At 43.4% G+C, this 20,054-nt stretch overlaps 1 protein-coding gene across 1 annotated transcript; it reads left to right on the plus strand.

Moving 5' to 3' along the window:
- Positions 1-210: 210 nt before the first annotated feature.
- Positions 211-19,528, plus strand: LOC126108306 (protein roadkill-like). Its single transcript, XM_049913527.1, has 4 exons — positions 211-229; positions 5,720-5,985; positions 6,670-6,826; positions 18,966-19,528. The coding sequence occupies exons 1-4, from the start codon at positions 211-213 to the stop codon at positions 19,526-19,528; spliced, it is 1,005 nt and encodes a 334-aa protein (XP_049769484.1).
- The last annotated feature ends 526 nt before the right edge of the window (positions 19,529-20,054 follow it).

Below are 20,054 nucleotides of genomic sequence, written 5' to 3' on the forward strand. Positions count from 1 at the left end.
AAGAGCACAATAAACAAATTAAAATCAAATGAAAACTAAGAATTGTGAAGCTCAAGAAATCGTAAAATTAGTGTAGTAATGAATGTGTCACTGTTAGTCGTTTTAAGTTGATATGTCTCACACACAAAACGGGAAGAAGCGGGAAAAATAACAAGAAGAGAAGATGTGGACATAGTGGGATTCAACCTGGGACTCCCTCCACTATAAGCAATGGTACAAGATGCAGGAGGTAAGTTCCTATCACGTCCAGGGTTGGCTTGATTCGTGTGATAGGGATGCGCAGTCGCGGGAGTAGAAAGGAGGTGTGTGGGAATAATGCAGTGCAGTCGTGGTCTTGTGACGGAAGTGGATACAGCACAGTGCTAGGATAAAATGGTTGCCGTAACACTGACTCCCACCAACTTCGAGGTTCGTGCAGTTATCCGATTTTCGCCAACTGGGAAGCACAGTCCTACAGAGATTCATCGCTAGTTCTGTCAAGTGTGCAGACACGACATTATGAGCGAGAGTATGCTCAGAAGATGATCCACACAATTCGCTTAAGGACGAACCAGTATTCACGAAGAAGACCTCAGTGGTCGGTGGCTGGCCACGTCCTGCTGGAAATGTGTGCGGCAAGGAATCTTGCAGAACCGGCGCTTCAGTTTTTCTGAACACTCTCGTCAATTCCCCGAACGTCTCGCTCCCTGTTGCACGAAATTCTCACCCACTGGCTTGGTTTTCGTAGTGTGGATGACGCTGTCAATGCAACTGACACACAAACACAAAACCAAACGTCTGGCAGTACCGTTGATATTGCCTCAGCGGTACGCAGATAAGGATGACTTGTCTCAACCACGTTGTCACTGGAGATAGAAATGAAATGATGGTATGGCATCGTTGGACAGGAAGCCTCTATGCGGAGAAGTTCGAACGCCAAATGCAAGTCGGCGCCCCATTGGGCGACTTGCGGCCGGTGATGAGGATGGAATATTGATGAGGGGAACACAACACCAAGTCGCAGAGTGGAGAAAATTTCCAACCCCACCGGGAATCGAAACGTGGGCACAGTGCAGTGGAGGCAAACATTTTACCACGCAGCTAAGGAGGCGGACTAGCTACAAATGAAATGTGCGTATCCCATGCCACACCAGAAACAATACAAGAATACATGCATTGACAGCATAGTGATTCACCTGAGAAGACCAAATTACCAGAAACAGTCTCTTAAAAAACCCTGTGCACTGTCTTCTGGGATCGGTGTGGTGTCCTTCTGTGCGAGTTTTTACCGCGAGGGAAACCTTAAATCTTGATCGAAATTGTCAGGCATTGAAAAATCTGAGGAGGGTGATGCAGAACAAGAGACATGCGATGTTGACAAGAGGAACTAAGGATGTGCCGACGTTGCATGAAATGTGTTGTATGACTTTGGATGGCAGATCTTCGACCATCCACCCTACAGTTCCGATCACACAACTAACGACTTTTATCTCCTCCAACACAACGAAGTTGAGGTGCAGACTGGAGTGACTCCGTGGCTCCGGATGTTTGCAGCTGAATCCTATGACCTGAGTTTTCAACTGGTGGTGCACCCTTATGAAAACGTCTAATTAATGGTGATGACTACGTTGACAATTAACTAATGAAATTGAAAGTATTCTTATATAAATATATATTGCTTAGTGATGATTTTTTTTTCGAGCATCAGAACTTACTTTCTGGACACCGCGTATATCTCAAACACTGCCTATTTACCAGTTTTATCATCGGCAGACAGTAGATCATTACGGGGATGTGAAGCAGGTGGTTAATTCGAACCAATATCACAATCGCAGACTAGTCATTCCTTCTTCTAGAGAGGAATGTACATGATTAACATTTCTAAATTACAGCAACAGTACTTGAGATGGTCAAGCTATTTACTTAGTTTTGTCGTGGACCTCTTATATAATTAATGTCTACGATGTTCAGTGGAAAATAAAAGTGGAAGGTTTCATTTAAACTGCCAGTATCGCATCACAACTTCTATCCAGTAGTCAGAGTCGTGATCCTTCACTAAATTATGAATACAAATTTCCAAAATCCATTATTTCTTTAATTTCAATGTTCTATATTTTGATTTCTCAGCGAAAATTTTACCTAAGTCAGTAGTGTCTTAGTTTCCATTGAAGTGGGAGATGTTGACATAACAATTCTTTCAAGTCCGAGTAGTCTCAATTCTTCACACTTCGCAATGCTTAGAGATTTTCAATGTCCTCTTAAAGTTGCAAATATATGACTTGTAACTGAATATATTAGTTTTGAAAATCTTACACTGTTTCAATATTTACGTCGTCTTCACTGAAGTATCTCTTAACCATGTTTATTTGGAACTTCATTATGGTAAGTTTTCAGTGTCCAAAGCAGTCGATAAACCGCAGACTCGCTGCCACACAGAGTAACCGAGCAGCACGCGGTACACTTCATTAAACAGCTGAGTATGATGTGTGCTGACATCTACAATCCCTCACCTGGAAGCCTTTATCAAGGCCATGGCTGGCCGCGGCGTGCCAAACCTCACGTGTGCAGTGTATGTGGGCCACGTGTGAGCCAAGGTTCGGCCTGTCACACGGATTTGCTCGGTACTTCTCCAAATACCCAGGACAGCGCGACGTTTCATTCTGCACTGCTAGGCGGCATTTATCGGTCGGCACAAGTCTCTTCAGTTCGGCAGAATCATGCTGTAAGCGCTGTTTAACCATCTCTGCTTTTCCGTTGCATGAAGGGTGTTCAGATATACAGTGGCTGTTTGCAAGAAAAATGAGAGATGAGAAGTCTGAATTTACATAAGTGACAGGTGCTACATATGTTCGATGAGATTTCGGGATTGCAGCTGGATCATGTTGACTTCTTGCCACGATATTTCGGCTGCCAATCGTCCAGCCTTCAGGTGAGGATCCGTCGCTGGAGACTGCAGGTTCCCGGAGTCAACTTTATAGCAAAACGCAGGCGTGAAAACGCATGCACATTAGCGTCCGTCACAGGAGCGTCCCCTATCGAAATCCGCGCCCTCTGGAGCAACTGTTCTATTTGTGGCGCGCAGGCGCATGCGTGAAGGTGGAAACTACATGTCCGCCCTTGTCGGGATGCCCGCCCGAGTCACTAAAAACAGACGTCTGATGTCGCCAGACGTGTCTTCTCTCAGAGGAAATTAGAGGAATCACCGGGTCCCAAGCCTTGTCCAGTTAAAAACCGCCATCACGATTTATAAGATTTTGCTCTAGGCGTACCTCCACATATTCTTTAATTAATGAATTCCAGAAAGTTGTCGCTGGGACCAAGATTTTCGTGGCAGAAAAAATCCATAGCGTGTCCTGTGGTAATACAGTGCTCAGCTATGGCCGACTTACTGGGCTGTGATAGGCGAGTGTGGCGTTCGTGTTGAACGTACGTTTCGTGTTCTGTGCGTGTCGTCTGACCATTGTAAGATTTGCCACACTGGTAAGGAATTTTATAGATCCCGGCCTTCCGCAGACCTAGATCGTCCTTTACTGAACCGAGAAGGGCACTAATCTTCGCCGGTGGCCGGAAGATTACCTTAACTTGATGTTTACTTAGAATCGTGCCTAATTTAGATGAAAGGTTGCCTACGTATGGAAGGAACGCCCTGGACTTGAACAGCTCCTTATCTTCTTGATTTTGTAGGTGGTCACGTTTCTTCCTTCTTAGCGCTGCTCTAATGTGATGTGGAGAGTAACCATTACCTCTGAACACCGTCTCTAAATGTTCCAGCTCCTTTGTAAGGCTGTCTCCATCAGAAACAATAAGATACCGGTGCACCAACGCTTGCAGGTAAAGGTCCGTATGTGTTGGATTACGGTAGACAGAATGCTCTAATGACCCACCCACTCTCTTAGTAACTAAGACGTCCAGAAAGGGCAAGCAAACATCCTTCTCTATTTCCATCGTAAACTGGATGTTTTTGTGGATTGCATTCAGATGTTGCAAGAACCGTGACAATTCCTCTTCACCATGGGGCCACACTACAAAAGTCTCACCCACATATCGCCTGAAAACTTTCGGTTTAAGTTCTGCCAAGTCTAGTGCCCTTTCCTCAAAGTCTCCCAAAGCCGAGAGAGGACTGCCCATGGCAACGCCGTCAGTCTGCTCAAAATATTCGTTGTTAAATAAAAAGTAGGTTGAGGATAGGACGCGATGGAAAGGCGCTGTTATGTTGGCCGTGAACTTATTGCTGACGAGCGACAAAGAATCCATAAGAGGAACCTTAGGGCATTCTGTCTACCGTAAGCCAACACAACAGGACGCTCCTGTGACGGAGGCCAATGGGCATGCGTTTTCGCGCCTGCTTTTTGCTATAAAGTTGACTCCGGGAACTTGCAGTCTAAAGTGACGGACCCTCACCTAGAGATGGCTGGACAATTGCCAGCCAAAATATCGTGGCAAGAAGTCAACATGATCCGGCGGCAATCCCGAAATCTCATTGAACATTCAATGCACCTGGAAAACTTCAAGAATCACATCAGGTGCTACATATATGTTATGAAACAACCATGCGGAAAGAATTTTAGGATTTAGTTGTCAATGAAAGAGCGAAAAATGAAAACGATCCACAAATGGAATTCATTGTCCTGTACACAAAAGAGAAATTTACATTAAATTTTCAGGCCTGGAGCACTTGAAGAATGGTAACATTTCTGAAGCTACACGCATTGTGAGTTGAAACAGTTGTCAGTGGGCCTGAATGAAAAATATGGACACTGTATATCACTGGAAAGTACGTTTACCAAGTCAAGACGCATGGCTCGAACGATTTTTGTAGGTAAAACCCGCTATCGTTGAATTTATGAAGGAAAAAAGAAAGCTCGACCAAAAATTGGATCCTCTGCAGTTGTTTGCAGATTCCATATTTTAAGTGGACTTGACTGCAGACTGTCCACAATAATACACTACAAGGCATTTGATGGGGTGTCATTAAAAAAAAAAAGATCGCGATATAGAAGGGAAAAATTCTGACAGAGGCAGTCCAGGGCACTACAGTCACTGGCGTTAAAGTAAACTCGATGCGTGAAGGACTCATTGTGGCCTTGATCGAATTAGAAGGATAGTTTCAAAGATATTTTGAGGATAGTTTCAATGTAACATCTGTTTCCGAGCTATTTCAGTAGAAAGTGCCACAGTCCACGTGGAGATGTGGCTCATTGATCTGCACGATAATTCCAGTTTTAATTACAAATCTTTTTAGGGTAAAACTGCCCAAGACATATACATTGCTTTCTTCAGGTACAGCGTTCGTAATGAGACTGTAAAGGCACGACAATATTTCGATCGAGATATTTATGTAAGAGAACTTTTTTCGATTATGAACCTACATAAGTCAGGATTATGTGACGACTTGAATGCTAAATTCTAAATTCCAACATTTTGTTCCAGATAAAAATTTTATGTATTCACCTCGCTAAAAATAATGAAATAATTCTAAAAATTTGTTTTGGTTGACGCCTGCGGTTTTGAGAATTATGAAGTATAAAACCAAGTACTGCACTACTTTCTAAGTGCGGCGCTTTCGCTGCTTTCGTCTCTTTCCTATCCTGACGCTCAGACGGCATGGCGTGGTGGTGGGGGTAATGTGAAGCGAAGCTGAGGGCTTCGGCACTCGTGCTCAGGCACGGCCCACGACACAAAATCTCGGCCACAGGACAGTTTCCAGTTTCCTCGTCCCGCCCTCTCTTCTCCGCAACAGGTGGTTCTCGGGAGGCCTGGGTGTCCCTGGCTGCCCCCCACACTGGACGCAGCCGGGACCAGCGGCGCCCCCTGTGGTGGGCTGAGGCAGCGCCGGCTGAGTGGCTCTGCCCGTGCTCCGCCTGCTCCCCCAGTCAGCCCCACACACTCTGGACCCCCAACTGCCCTGCAGAGGAGGAAGACTCCGCCTCACGACCACCGCAGCCAGAGGCGCAGTGCAGCGTGCAGTCCCAGTGGCGAGTTGCGACGTTCCAGAGGTCGAGCTCCGTGACACGTCCCGTTCATATTTCTACGCCACAACCTGCGTCTCTGGTTTTCTAACGGAACTGACAAACATGGGGTGCCACAGCTGGCATTCTCAATTTTCCTCTTAGAATATTTCGAGCGGCAAATTTTAAATTGTTCGAAGTGTAACTACAGTATATCCGTTTCCTCGTAAAACTCTCGCACCATATCGCTCAGGTGATACAATTTTTCTAATAATAGTATTTGATTTTAAAGTAAAGTATGTAATATCTGGCGAAATGTGACCTCTCCTCTTCGTCTGATACCCGGCTGTTGTGAGACGCGAAGTGGAATTCACCTTTACGTCAGGATCGCAGTGACGTCACATGTGCTTCAAACATTATTCTTGTATTGAAAGACAGTTCGATTCTCGCAGAGAAAGGTACACTGACAGCCTTCAGACGGTCCTAATAACAAGACCTGCCCTACGACTTTGACAGATGGATCAGCAGTAACATTATTTGAAAACGTTGAAGACACTGAACGTACTGCGATACAAAAATTACATGTTCTTACGCAAAAGGAGAAAGACGGACTACTTAATCTGTTGCGGGTCTGCCTTCAAGTTCAGCGAGATTTATCTACAAATGGCGCAGCTGGCAATCAGCACTCCCAATAAGAGATAAGCTGATACACGAGTCCCCGTTATCGGAATTCGCCACACAGGTGATAGCAGCCCAGCACTGCGGCGCTCTACGTCCTCCTGTAGCAGTGAGTGTCGAGCTGAGGGAGACGGAGCGGCCGAGAGGTCAGCGCCTGCACGAGTGGCGGCCGCCCACCGTACTCTCCGCCACACGCGATATCCGGCAAACAGCAGACACAGGTACTCTCCCATTATGAACGTATGTGTGGTGCTGCACCTCTTCTTACATTGGTTACTCACAGAAAATCTTCTCAGACATGTGCATACATGATAGAATTAGCGAATTATGCAGCCAAGTACATTACACAAACAAACAAACACCGTCGGAAGAGGCCTTGTAGGCCCAACGGTACCGACCAGCCGCCCTGTCTTCCTCAGCCCTTAGGCATCGCCTGACCTCGATACGGGACGGTGGGGTTGGAACACTTGCACGGAGCTACACTTGCACAGTGCCTGGGACTCTTGCCGATCTAATCGGCTTCTCACGGGTAAATTAAGGCGCTCTCAACAAGTCCAGCAGTTCAGTACGGCTGCTCGTGCTATCTGGCTCGCGCTCACACAACGCCAGTCAGCAATCGCTTACCGCATATATATATCTTGATGATGTAAAGAACAGGTACAGCTAAGCTAGTAAATAATATTTCCTACGACTATTGTAGCTTTACGGTGACTGCCGAATTAGGACGGAATTTCAGTTGACAAATTCATATTTCGTTACAATTTTATTGCCACGTTAAAGGTAAACACACAAAGTCAATAGCTATTACTTATTTTGCTGTTCACTAAAGGATCCAATGTCTCTTACGACTTTTCTAGTAATGCAAATCGGAGACAAGCTCGTCAGCTGAAGTCTGAGCGTGAGCTCCTGTGACTGCATTTCGTTCTCTTTATCGTGTAAACAAGCAGCACGTACATGTAAGCCTACACAGCGACATAATCATAACTACGGATTGGTAATGTTGTAAACAATCACTATGGGTAAACAGAACTCAAGGGGACCACTTTCGCTTTTAAATTACTCACCCTAACGTCATGCAGAGTTACCACACTCCCAACACAACCTCAAAAACGGTTAAAATGGCTTTGAGCACTATGGTACTTAACATCTATGGAAATCAGTCCCCTAGAACTGAGAACTACTTAAACATAACTAACCTAAGGACATCACACAACACCCAGTCATAACACAACCTCAAAGTCAGAGAAACTGCGCTATCCTTTGCAACTCTAAATGGAGCATGGTGACTTGATGTAACTGCAGATTCACTCGCTGAGTGTTCCTCCTGTAAACAAAAATGTATTTTCATAGTAAAAGTGTAGGGCAAATGATTGAGACGTTCTTTCTCTGCTCCCATATGCACGTTCTTCAATCATACTGCTTAGAACCGGTTCTTTCTTCCTGGTTCCTGCATTTCTGCTTCTCTCTGTTTGTCTTCCAAGTGTCCATACTGTTTTGCACTGAAATCTATTTTAATGTGCTTGTATGCTAAATTTCTCCGACGTGTTCAGAGTTTTGAAGCGTCTTAATAAAAGATTAACTTTTCATGACACTATCGCATGTCATAAACATGTAGATTAGGCATCCTACATTGATTCGTAGATACTGATGTCTTTGACCACTTTGAAGTTCCTAACCCAACCATCATTCTAGCTTTCCTTCCTTTAAAAACAGCTGCTCTCCGTTTTAAGGAAGAATTCAGCTTACAACTTCAATTTGATTTAGAAGAATTTAATTACCACTCACACCACTGAAGAATTTACTCTTAAATCCCAAAACTGTTTTGCTGTATCCGAATTTCAAGGACGTATGGCAATTGTTTGAAATATTCATTGTGTAAAGGGCTGCGGCACACCTAAAGATGCCAAAAATAATTTCTGAATTGTATCACCATCCAACAGAACGATTTTTACTTCGGCCTTCGCATAACTCAGACTCGAAAAAATAAGTTGCAAGATTTCCAGGAAATCTGAAGTGAAACAATTGCCAGCCAGTCATTGTAAATCAGTTACTTTGCCTATTGACTGAGTAAATATAAATTTAGGGAATACATTGAAGTCCTGATCAGTAGAGTCAGCAAGCTTGAAAGAAATTGGCATTAGCTTACAACCATATATCGCTAGCACTGCATCTTCTCGAGAAGACTGTGAGTAAATTTTTATTCAGAAAATTCCAGGCAAAGTTTACCCTGATGTTGAAATTACGACAAGAAGTCTCATACCACCAAAAAGGGAAACCGTTATGCGGCCGGTGAATTTTATGTGGGTATGAGTCATGTACAAACCATTATTTATTGATAAAATTGTAAAACAGATTTTTTTGTTTTTTGTAAGCTGAGTGCCAACTTTTTTATTTTTAATATTCACCACCCTGAACGAAATTTTTTCCGGTAAGTAGTCTTGACGTGTTTGCATACTTCTGTGTATTTATACTATAGAAAATGTAATTTGCCTATTCCATCATCATACTTATGGGTCGATAATTAAAGAAAATTTAAAACTGAAATCTGAAATAAACGCTGAAACCAAATTATTAATATTTCTCATGAATGCACAGAACCGTAGGACTATGTCTCGTGAATGTACCTTCAAAACCCAGCGTGTCAAAATTGTGATGTTAGTAACAAAAGTTGTTTTTCAAGAACACCATTAAAATAATATGAAAGTTCAGGACTCAAATACCAATGGAACTGTGTACTTCAGAACATACGTGTCACTATATCTATACATACTACACACCGTTTTAAAATTCGGTTGCTAATGGGAAAGATAGATACTGCCAACAGGAAAATTAGAGAGACCTTTGGAGATAAGAGAACCACTTGTATGAACATGAAAAGCTCAGATGGAAACCCAGTTCTAAGCAAAGAAGGGAAAGCAGAAAGGTGGAAGGAGTATATAGAGGGTCTATACAGGGGCGATGCACTTGAGGACAATATTATGGAAATGGAAGAGGATGTAAATGAAGATGAAATGGGAGATACGATACTGCGTGAAGAGTTTGACAGAGCACTGAAAGACCTGAGTCCAAACAAGGCCCCCGGAGTAGACAACATTCCATTGGAACTACTGACGGCCTTGGGAGAGCCAGTCCTGACAAAACTCTACCATCTGGTGAGCAAGATGTATGAAACAGGCGAAATACCCTCAGACTTCAAGAAGAATATAATAATTCCAATCCCAAAGAAAGCAGGTGTTGACAGATGTGAAAATTACCGAACGATCAGTTTAATAAGCCACAGCTGCAAAATACTAACGCGAATTCTTTACAGACGAATGGAAAAACTAGTAGAAGCCGACCTCGGCGAAGATCAGTTTGGATTCCGTAGAAATACTGGAACACGTGAGGCAATACTGACCTTACGACTTATCTTAGAAGAAAGATTAAGGAAAGGCAAACCTACGTTTCTAGCATTTGTAGACTTAGAGAAATCTTTTGGCAATGTTGACTGGAATACTCTCTTTCAAATTCTAAAGGTGGCAGGGGTAAAATACAGGGAGCGAAAGGCTATTTACAATTTGTACAGAAACCAGATGGCAGTTATAAGAGTCGAGGGACATGAAAGAGAAGCAGTGGTTGGGAAGGGAGTAAGACAGGGTTGTAGCCTCTCCCCGATGTTATTCAATCTGTATATTGAGCAAGCAGTAAAGGAAACAAAAGAAAAATTCGGAGTGGTATTAAAATCCATGGAGAAGAAATAAAAACTTTGTGGTTCGCCGATGACATTGTAATTCTGTCAGAGACAGCAAAGGACTTGGAAGAGCAGTTGAACGGAATGGATGGTGTCTTGAAAGGAGGATATAAGATGAACATCAACAAAAGCAAAACGAGGATAATGGAATGTAATCGAATTAAGTCGGGTGATGTTGAGGGTATTAGATTAGGAAATGAGACACTTAAAGTAGTAAAGGAGTTTTGCTATTTGTGGAGCAAAATAACTGATGATGGTCGAAGTAGAGAGGATATAAAATGTAGACTTCCAATGGCAAGGAAAGCGTTTCTGAAGGAGAGAAATTTGTTAACATCGAGTATAGATTTAAGTGTCAGGAAGTCATTTCTGAAAGTATTTGTATGGAGTGTAGCCATGTATGGAAGTGAAACATGGGCGGTAAATAGTTTGGATAAGAAGAGAATAGAAGCTTTCGAAATGTGGTGCTACAGAAGAATGCTGAAGATTAGATGGGTAGATCACATAACTAATGAGGAAGTATTGAATAGGATTGGGGAGAAGAGAATTTTGTGGCACAACTTGACCAGAAGAAGGGATCGGTTGGTAGGACATGTTCTGAGGCATCAAGGGATCACCAATTTAGTATTGGAGGGCAGTGTGGAGGGTAAAAATCGTAGGGGGAGACCAACAGATGAATACACTAAGCAGATTCAGAAGGATGTAGGTTGCAGTAGGTACTGGGAGATGAAGAAGCTTGCACAGGATAGAGTAGCATGGAGAGCTGCATCAAACCAGTCTCAGGACTGAAGACCATAACAACAACAATGGGAAAGTGGAGGAGAAATTAAAGTTTTGAGTGGAGTGAGCGCGTAAGCGCCGTGCCTTATTAACTGTGTGTTCATGTCTAAGGCTACACCGTACATCACTGTACTCTGTACTCCTCTGGTGGGGGCACAGTATTCGCTCTCCTCCTGCGCTGCCAGTGGGCCGTGCTGCGGCACGTAACGGCGTCTCGCAGTCCCACTCCATGGCGAGCGCTCACAGTCCACGCGGCCAGCAAGCGTGAACGACCTTCCTCGCCTAGCCGCATTCTCAACAGGCCTGTTGTGGTCAAGTCTTACTAGAAATTAGTTTTAACGTATGTTGAAGGGTTGCAAAACTGCGACCGGTCACTTTTTTATGGTAATTTATTTTGTCTTTACGAGTTTCAAGCTGGTTTACTCATCTTGCAACGGAGAGAGAAAGTATGGACTTCATTGTCTGTCATTTGCCTGCGTTTTCCGAGAATAGATTTTGTATTCGTTGACCGCCCACACAGATTGTTACTATCATTCATCAGTAAATTTCTTTCTTGGAAGACTACTCTTCCTGTATCTCTGCTCCTGAACTGGTGCCACAATTCTAGGTAAACTGACGAAAGAGCAACGTCTGTTTGTTTTGCCCTCTTCTTTTCGCTGACAAAAATTTATAACACATTATTTGCTGTTTCACCTGGAATACAATCATGACTACCTTTCCCTAATATTGTGTAATTCTTTGTGGATAATCTTATTTTGCATTTATTGTTTTTAATGTTCATACAACGCCAGTAAGTCACTTCTTGTTGGTTTGGATAGTACACTGTATGCCGATGCCTGTTATAAATCACCAAAAGTTTCCATACGTTCGTCTCAGTGAGCTCCATTATGCAAGCACTAAAACACGGAACACTACTTCCCAGTCAGAGGTCAGCTGCAGTACTGAACGTTGGGAGGAAGCCACACACACCACCAACTGTTGCAGGGACAGGGAACTCGATGCAATAAATGGGCTCTGGCCCTCCTCATAAGACGTCGGAGGTAGTGGAGGGCAGACTGGTGTACCCCTTCTTCCCGAACACCCTGCAGTGTCTTCGGATCCGTGCAAATGCCAACACATTCCCTCTCCGTACAACTTTCACTCCATGCAAGTGTCGCAAACAGTGATAAAGAGCGGCACGTGGTCAGCACATCGCTCTCCTGGCCGTTGTCAGTTTCCGTGACCGGTGCCGGTAGTTCTCCGTCAAGCAGCTCCTCAGTTGCCCTCAAAAGGGCTGAGTGCTTCCCGAATACCAGCAACATTTGCCAGACCTGGGTGGTCACCCATCCAAGTGTTAGACAAGCCCGACAGCGCTTAACTTCGGTAACCCAACGGGAACCTGTGTTACCACTACAGCAAAGGCGTTGCCATTGACCCCTGTACATTATATGCACACCGAAATCTCAGTAGAAAATAAAATCTAATGTGCTTCACAAAGAGGTATAAGATGATGCTATTTTTCTCAGCGTATTAACTGGTTTAGCAGAGACCATCAGCTGCAACCTCAGACAACGTTCTCGCCTACAAGGATCAGTAACATCTGGATGACTGGAAGGAAATGTGGAACAGATCTGACGTTTCCCTCTCTTTTTTTCCTAACAGAAAGCCTCTACTTAGCTATGTAGCATTGCAATAACAGCATAATATGTACTATTAAAAGAAGAAATATCATTTTATCCAGTTACCAAAACTGGGGAGCTAGGGATGATTGCACAAGGAGCTGCTCACATGGTAAAAATGGGAAATGACAGAAAACGTGACGTTAAAAAACGGAAGAGATAGTGCTCTGGAAATGTGTACAACATATGTTCAGGGCACCAAACATGGTCGGTTGGTTGATTTGGGATATAAATTGACCAAACTACATGGTCATCAGTCTCTTTTTCCTCAAGCAAACAAGTCCCAAGATAATACATTTAAAAAAAATGAACTTTTGGGAAAGTGAAAGGACATACAAGTAATGGGGAACCATACAGAAAGAGCAAACGAAAGAAGCGAACCAAGGGGAAAACGTACACAAAAAAAATGTAGACGAAGCAAATAAAATCATATAGCAGATGGCCTGGGCTGGATGATCACAAGAATGGCAAAGGATGAGCCTGCCACTCTGCAACACACTAAAATCGCCAGCCTAGAAGATAAGGTGAGATAAACACACACAGGGAGAAGACGAACACCAAGGCAAACAAAATGCAAGGAAAGAGTTACGAAGGGATAAAGTGGAGGGAGGATGGAGGCATGGGAGAGAAGGCCAGACACCCACCCTTAGACTGCATGATAAAAGCCCCTCACGAATAAAACGTACAACTAAATCAGCCTTGAGGCATTGTCGCCCAACACCGTAGGTAGGGAGCTGGGAAGGGCACTCCAACAAGATGTTGACGACAGTCATGTGGGAGCCACAGCGACGCTGTGGTGGGTGCTCGCAGCGAAGGAGGTGACCGTGTGGTAGACACCTGTGGCCAATGCAGAGCCGGCCAAGGGGGACAGAGTCACTGCGGGTGGCTCGCATGGATGACCTCCGCACATTCGTTTTATTTGGCGTACTCGAGGTGAGCCATTCAGTACCCCAGTTCGCGAAAACTTGGCGGCGGAAGCGTCGGAGGTAGGGGCCATGTTTTCGTGGCTGTAGTAGATTAAAGCTGATGATGTAGGTAGACAATAAAACGAAATAGTCAATTCTATTTTAACAATTTATTTTACAGTCTTTTTCAGGCTTTAGTTGTTGCAAAATGACAAAGAAGCACCGTTAAATTCATAGTTGATGCGGCCTTGTTTCCGATTAATATGAGTCCAAAAGGTCGGAGTCCAGCTAGACCCACACAATTCCTTAAATGAGCTTCGATTATTTTCAGTTTTCTGGATGATCTTTTGACTGTTGCACAGGAGACAGGTATTGAGCAAAATAATAAAACTGTGGTAATCACTTTCGTAATGACGCTTTCTCGCATTCCATATCAGTTATAATTTTCTTATATAATTGGTTAACAGTCCAAGTCGGAGTTAATTTAGGTAGAACAAAGCGATATGTGTTAATAAACAGAAGATAAATAGGAGACCTATTATATTAAAATATGTACAGGTCACATTTTTGTAAAGAAGTTGTTTCATCTACAGTGAGGGAAAATGATGGTGTCAGGAAATTAAATATTTAACAGACTGCACTCATACAAGTAAAACGTGTATTTAACTGAGATGCTATTGTGTCCCCTGCATTTATGAAAATAATAACTTTAAATATTTCATCCCTGTTTCGAAATCAGTGCTCAATAGCTCGTTCATTGAAATGGTTTGCAACTTTTGCAGTTTTTCGTGAAAATTCGGATCTGTTTCAAATCTTTTGCAGTTTCACTGTCTTTGCACTTGAATCATTCAAAATCATTTCTAAAAAAATATTAATTGTGTTGTAACGTCTGCTAAAGCTCTACTTGCCTCACCCAAATCGATATCACTTTTTTGTAAAATTTTGGAGGCTTAATTTATGTCATTCAATATTTTGTGAATGAATTCACAGAGAAATACGGACTCGAAACTTAGCATTTTTGTTTTAATACTATCGTGCTTCGCTACGGTCGTCTTTACCGGAACTGTTTCTGACAATTCCTTCATTATATTAGAAAAAGAAATTTTATTGGAGATAGCGTATTAACTCCACTAGACAATTCGGTCAGATTTAATTTTTTTCAGAGTGTTTTCTGATGTGCCAGTGAATTTAGACAGTAGATCCCAACGCTCAGTGTTATCCCCAAAAAATGTACGTAAGTTTTGCACTGTTGCGAAAGATGGATTTCCCCACAACTGTTAACGGCAACATTTATCACTAAATTCGGATTATGATTAGCGCAATGTACATACTCAGCATTTGGCTGAGTATTTTTAATCTGCTTTTGTAAACCATTATAAATACCACTCGTCACACTGCTCCCATCGTAACCTCGTCCCACACACTTTTTAACATCAATATTTTTGTCAACAAAAACTAATTTTGTCACCTGCTTTTCTATATCTGCCGCGTCATTTTTGATGACTGCATAAATACCTAGAAATAATTCTTTTACTTCTGTATCCACTGTTTATCCATTTTCCGATCTGGTTGGTACTGCATATCTGAGTACAATGCGTAGCTGATCTATGTTCGGTGCATCCAGTGTAGTGTCCATTACGATGGCGAAACCGCTGACGCTCTAATTTGTTGTAGCAACTTATTTTGAGGTTCGTTCCCTAAGCATCGATCACTTCGTTTTGTGTTGCTGTTGTATTCTTCCTCCTGACATAAGTTCTCTCGATGTTCTCTCAAAGCGAATGAATTCCTTGTTAGAGTCAGTTTGATTTTTAATAACCTTGTGAGAACTATTTTCCAAAATGATGCTTCCTTACGAATTTCATTTCCAGCTTCCTTCTCGTTAATATTATTATGTTCCAAAATTTATACACAGCACCTGCTTCCATTGGCCACTTGAGAAACTGTGTTCTTTAATTCTCTCTGGTGAGTACTTCCAGTAACGTTTGTCCTGTTTACCTGTAAACCATACATTATTCCTTTGCCAGGGTAGCAACCAGCAATGTTGACAGTAAGCATAATCTAGAATTAGGGAATAAACAGCCAAAACCGACTAATAGGTTCATACTTAGAAATTGAAACGTAGTGCGATATGAATAACACCTATTGTTCTGATGGGGATCTTTAGGAAATGGTCCTGAAAACTGTAACGGTCCCATGTCAGGAATTAGACGTTTTGTTCGTGAATTTCCCAAATCATAGGAAGCTTTATTTAGCTTTTCGAAGAGTGTATAGGTCGACAGTTCTTTCGCTGTTTTGTATGCTGTGCAGATTCCATCGACATGATCGGTGACGTCTTCGTGGCTGGCGGTATTATTAAATGCAATTACTATCGGATCGTCTTCAATTGACTTGTGGACACACACCACATTAAGTCACAATCTACAAAAATTATTGGGGCGGAACTACTGGTAGAAGGATGAGTAAAGGATTTGTCAATTTTGGTCAAGGAACGTAGAATGCGAAAGATATGCCACACAGGGTTAGCGCACACTCATTGGTCAGCGACTTTTTACGTTAGCCAGGAACCAGACGGCAGTAGTTTTGGCTTGTAGTGTACGAGACATTACAACATAAATTTCTTCACGTCCCTACTCTTTCCCTTTAATTTAATGTTTTGACCAGAATGGGTTCACAACACTTAGTGTTAATGTTATATTACAAATTTCCAAAAGAAATGCGTTAAATATTGGCAGCATTTAGATATATTTCAGCATTACTTCATATTTCCAACTTTCTACTGACTTTTGTGTTCCTAATATTTTCCTTCTAAATCGCCTTCCTACTACTTCTGATTTATCAGAATTATAGTACACTCAAGTACGCTTATGTAACATTATGATGAGATAATACGTGCTCCTACGTCGCCCATAAAACCGGAAACAATCTCACAACAGCACAGATATTGCCGGCACATTTGCGCTGACTGGCCAGCCGCACCAGCTAACTGATAGTTATGTGAACAGCTGAAGATAATTTATAGAAACGACGACCGACAGAGAAACAACAAAGCAGTAACTGCTAACTGATTTTAAGACAATGAATTAAAATACTTTAAAACTTCGCAAACCCACCGTTTAACTGCCAGTTGGAAGCATATGTCAGTTGAGAGAAAGAGCAGATAAAGAAAATGAAGCCACTGAGGGCAGTACTTACCGTCATTAACTCATCCAATTATCTTTCAACGCCCTCGATATCTGCATCTGATCGAAACAGCCCTACAGGTCGCCACTGGAGCTGTTACTATACTAATGACGAGCCGATCACTACCACAATCCGCAAAACCATCCAAGACCAAATTCAACGTTTCCTGTTCTTCTTTTATCAAATTCAGAGTGCATCTGTTTACAATACTTTATTGGGATCTGTGATTACGGATCATTCGCTTAGTGGAATTCCCTACACAAACTGTTGAGTTGCCGTGCTCAATGCCCTATTATTACTTACCAGCTACGACGTGGCCCCTCGATGCTGCGGAGGATTCTGGCACCATGTGGATCAAGAGCTGCGCAGATGTGGGATGAAAAGGTCGTTGCTTTGCAGGGCCTGCAATTTCGCATGCAGTATTTATCGATCTCGCCTTTGGAAATGAAGCACGGCAGCAACAATGTTCCTTAAATATACACAGTAAGGACTTCATATCCCAACGTGATCATACACTGTATTCCGAAACACATTCCTCGTTATTCTGCATCACACACTGTTAGTTCACAAAGACTGGCACCCACGGCAACTTCGAATTCAAACGAACACCCGATCGACGCCAGGGTCCAGTCTTAGCGGACAAGCAATACGTCCTCTTATGTTTATGTTATGTAGGTGGGAGATATTGTTGTGTTTTCAACTCGTGACTTTCGAGGTTTCTTAATCAGGGTCCATAATGTTGGGAGTCGAAAACACTTGACTCAGCTCAGATATTACATAGCTTTTTCGAACATCGGTCATGGATGCCGAGGGACCCTTCAGCTTGGGGGATCCAGGGCACTGGTCAGCTTAGACCTTTAATAGCTATGCGACTGCTGTCCACCTTTGGCTTCAGTCAGACACAGCATTCATATCATATTGTTGCAACCGACATACAATGAACATCATTTACCAAATATTGCTTGATACAATTCACCTGAATCTCACAGAATATGTAGGGTGAACATTATTCAAGCTAAAAGACTTCAGGAAAGGCAAACAAACTGGTACTCCTGCCTAATATCGTAAATGGCCCCCATGACCATGTTCTGCTCCACAATATGAGGTGGCATGGACTCGACTAATCTCTAAAGTACTGCTGGAGGGAAATGTCGCCATGAATCCTGCAAGGCTGTCCATAAATCCGTAAGAGTGCGAGGGACTGGAGATCTCTTCTGAACAGCACATTGCAATGCATCCCACATATGCTCAATAATGTTCTTGTCTGGGGAGTGCGGTGGCCAGCACAAGTGTTTAAATTCACAAGAGTGTTCCTGGAGCTACTGTGTAGCAATTGGGGATGTGTGGTACAGCACTGGCCAGCTGTAATTGCCCAAGTCTGTCAGAAGGCAAAGTGGACATGAATTGATGCAGGTAGTCAGACAGATATTTACGTATGTGTCACCGGTCAGAGTCGTAAGAAGATGTATCAGGGGTCCCATATGGCTCCAACTTCACACAACCCACAACATTACAGAGCCTTCTGCAGGGAACAAAATAATAAGGTATTCATGCCGAGAGGAAGCCGATATGGTGTTTGTATACAGGCAAGCAGATGAAAATGGTCGAGGGACAGTATGTCTTAGGCCCTCCAGATCTGTTGTATGCACAGTCCGCTATCTCCCTGCACGTTTGTCAGTCTAAAAGGACTCGTGATCACACAAACGCCCAAAATGGGCTTCAAACGTTGAGTGATGTGTTGGGTGTCTATGAGGGTACTCGTTCTGGTGTAACTGTGTGCCTTCTCGGCCGCCTACATTTGCTTGGCGATGCACAAACACCATGTTGGCTGGTTCCTGACATGAATATCTGACCCTTCTGCTGCTTATGGTACGCTGAGAGAATTTCACGGCCCCAACACAAGGAACACACGGCACATGGTCAGACGAAGTGCCAGTCATCAGCGACAGCTATCATGACAACGACACATTTGCAGACCCCTATTCATGGGGACATTTTTCTTCCATTTCTAGTCAGAAACCGTCCCAGTAGTTTGCCAATTTCATTAACCTGTTCCATGTAGAGAGTGCTGTGTAAGACCAAAGCTCTTCTAAGTTACTCTGTGTTTCAGAATCGTCCACAATGGAAGCAGTGCAAGAGGTCAGCTTGGGCGCCCTGCTGGACGCTGGGGACGGCGCCGTGGTGACTCTGGTGGCCGGCGACACGCGGCTGGTGGCGCACAGGGCCGTCCTGGCCGCCAGGAGCCCCGTGATGGCCGCCATGTTCCGCCACGGCACGCCGGAGGCCAGCAGCGGCCAGCTCGAAGTCCCTGACGTGGAGGGCCCGGTACTGCAAGAGCTGCTGGGCTGCCTCTACACCCTGCAGGCGCCCCAGCTGCCCGGCATGGCCCACCAGCTGCTGGCCGCCGCTGACAGATACGGAGTGTCCGTCCTGAAGGCAGAGTGTGAGCAGCAGATGGCCGCACAGCTGTCCATCGAGACTGCGGCGGCCACCGCTGTCCTCGCGATTAGGCACTCTGCTGACAGCCTGAAGCAGGCTGCCGTCGCCTACATTAAGGCCCACTTGGTGAGTGTGATGGCCACGCAGGCCTGGGCAGATGCAATGCATAGCCAGCCTGAAGATTTGATCGATGTGTGTCGGCTGGTATCTGATCCACCAGTGGAAGGCAGGTGAGCACAAGACAAGCCACTCATCTGTATGTATGTGTATATACGAGTCTTAAATCTTTCCTAAAAAGATTGCTTACCTGTGTCTATGATGTTAAATGTATCGTTAGCAATGGCCTTTCTCTGGTACTTTATGCAGCCTTCATTGAATTCTCGTAACAGGTTAATCGAAAGTCTACGATGAACTATGTTGATTAGCAGATAACTTAGCTAACACAGGCCTTGGGAGATCCTAATGTTCTGTAACTTCAAAAATTAGTTTTAAATTACTGCCACTCAATTTTTCTGTTATTTGCGTAAGTACAGGAGGATGTAAAGTAGGTTTGTTAGTTAAATGGATACATTCAACGATTTTTTATTGAAATCACTTGAACGAGTTAGCTTACAGGATGTGTATACATGACTAGTGCTGAGAGTAATGAATCCATTACTCCTACTCATGCAGCTACAGTTCAAGAAGTATTTTTTGTCTTACATGCTAACAGTTTTGAAGTACAAATTCAACCATGGAATGGAGGGAGCTTGTTTTAGGC

This window comes from Schistocerca cancellata, chromosome 11 (assembly GCF_023864275.1).
Source record: "Schistocerca cancellata isolate TAMUIC-IGC-003103 chromosome 11, iqSchCanc2.1, whole genome shotgun sequence".
Taxonomy (NCBI): domain Eukaryota; kingdom Metazoa; phylum Arthropoda; class Insecta; order Orthoptera; family Acrididae; genus Schistocerca; species Schistocerca cancellata.

Excerpts from the sequence above, each read along its gene's own strand:
- LOC126108306 (XM_049913527.1), top strand. Across the intron at positions 5,986-6,669 it reads CGTTCCAGAGGTCGAGCTCC|GTGATAGCAGCCCAGCACTG; the intron begins GTGACACGTCCC and ends TTCGCCACACAG. Across the intron at positions 6,827-18,965 it reads CCGGCAAACAGCAGACACAG|AATCGTCCACAATGGAAGCA; the intron begins GTACTCTCCCAT and ends TCTGTGTTTCAG.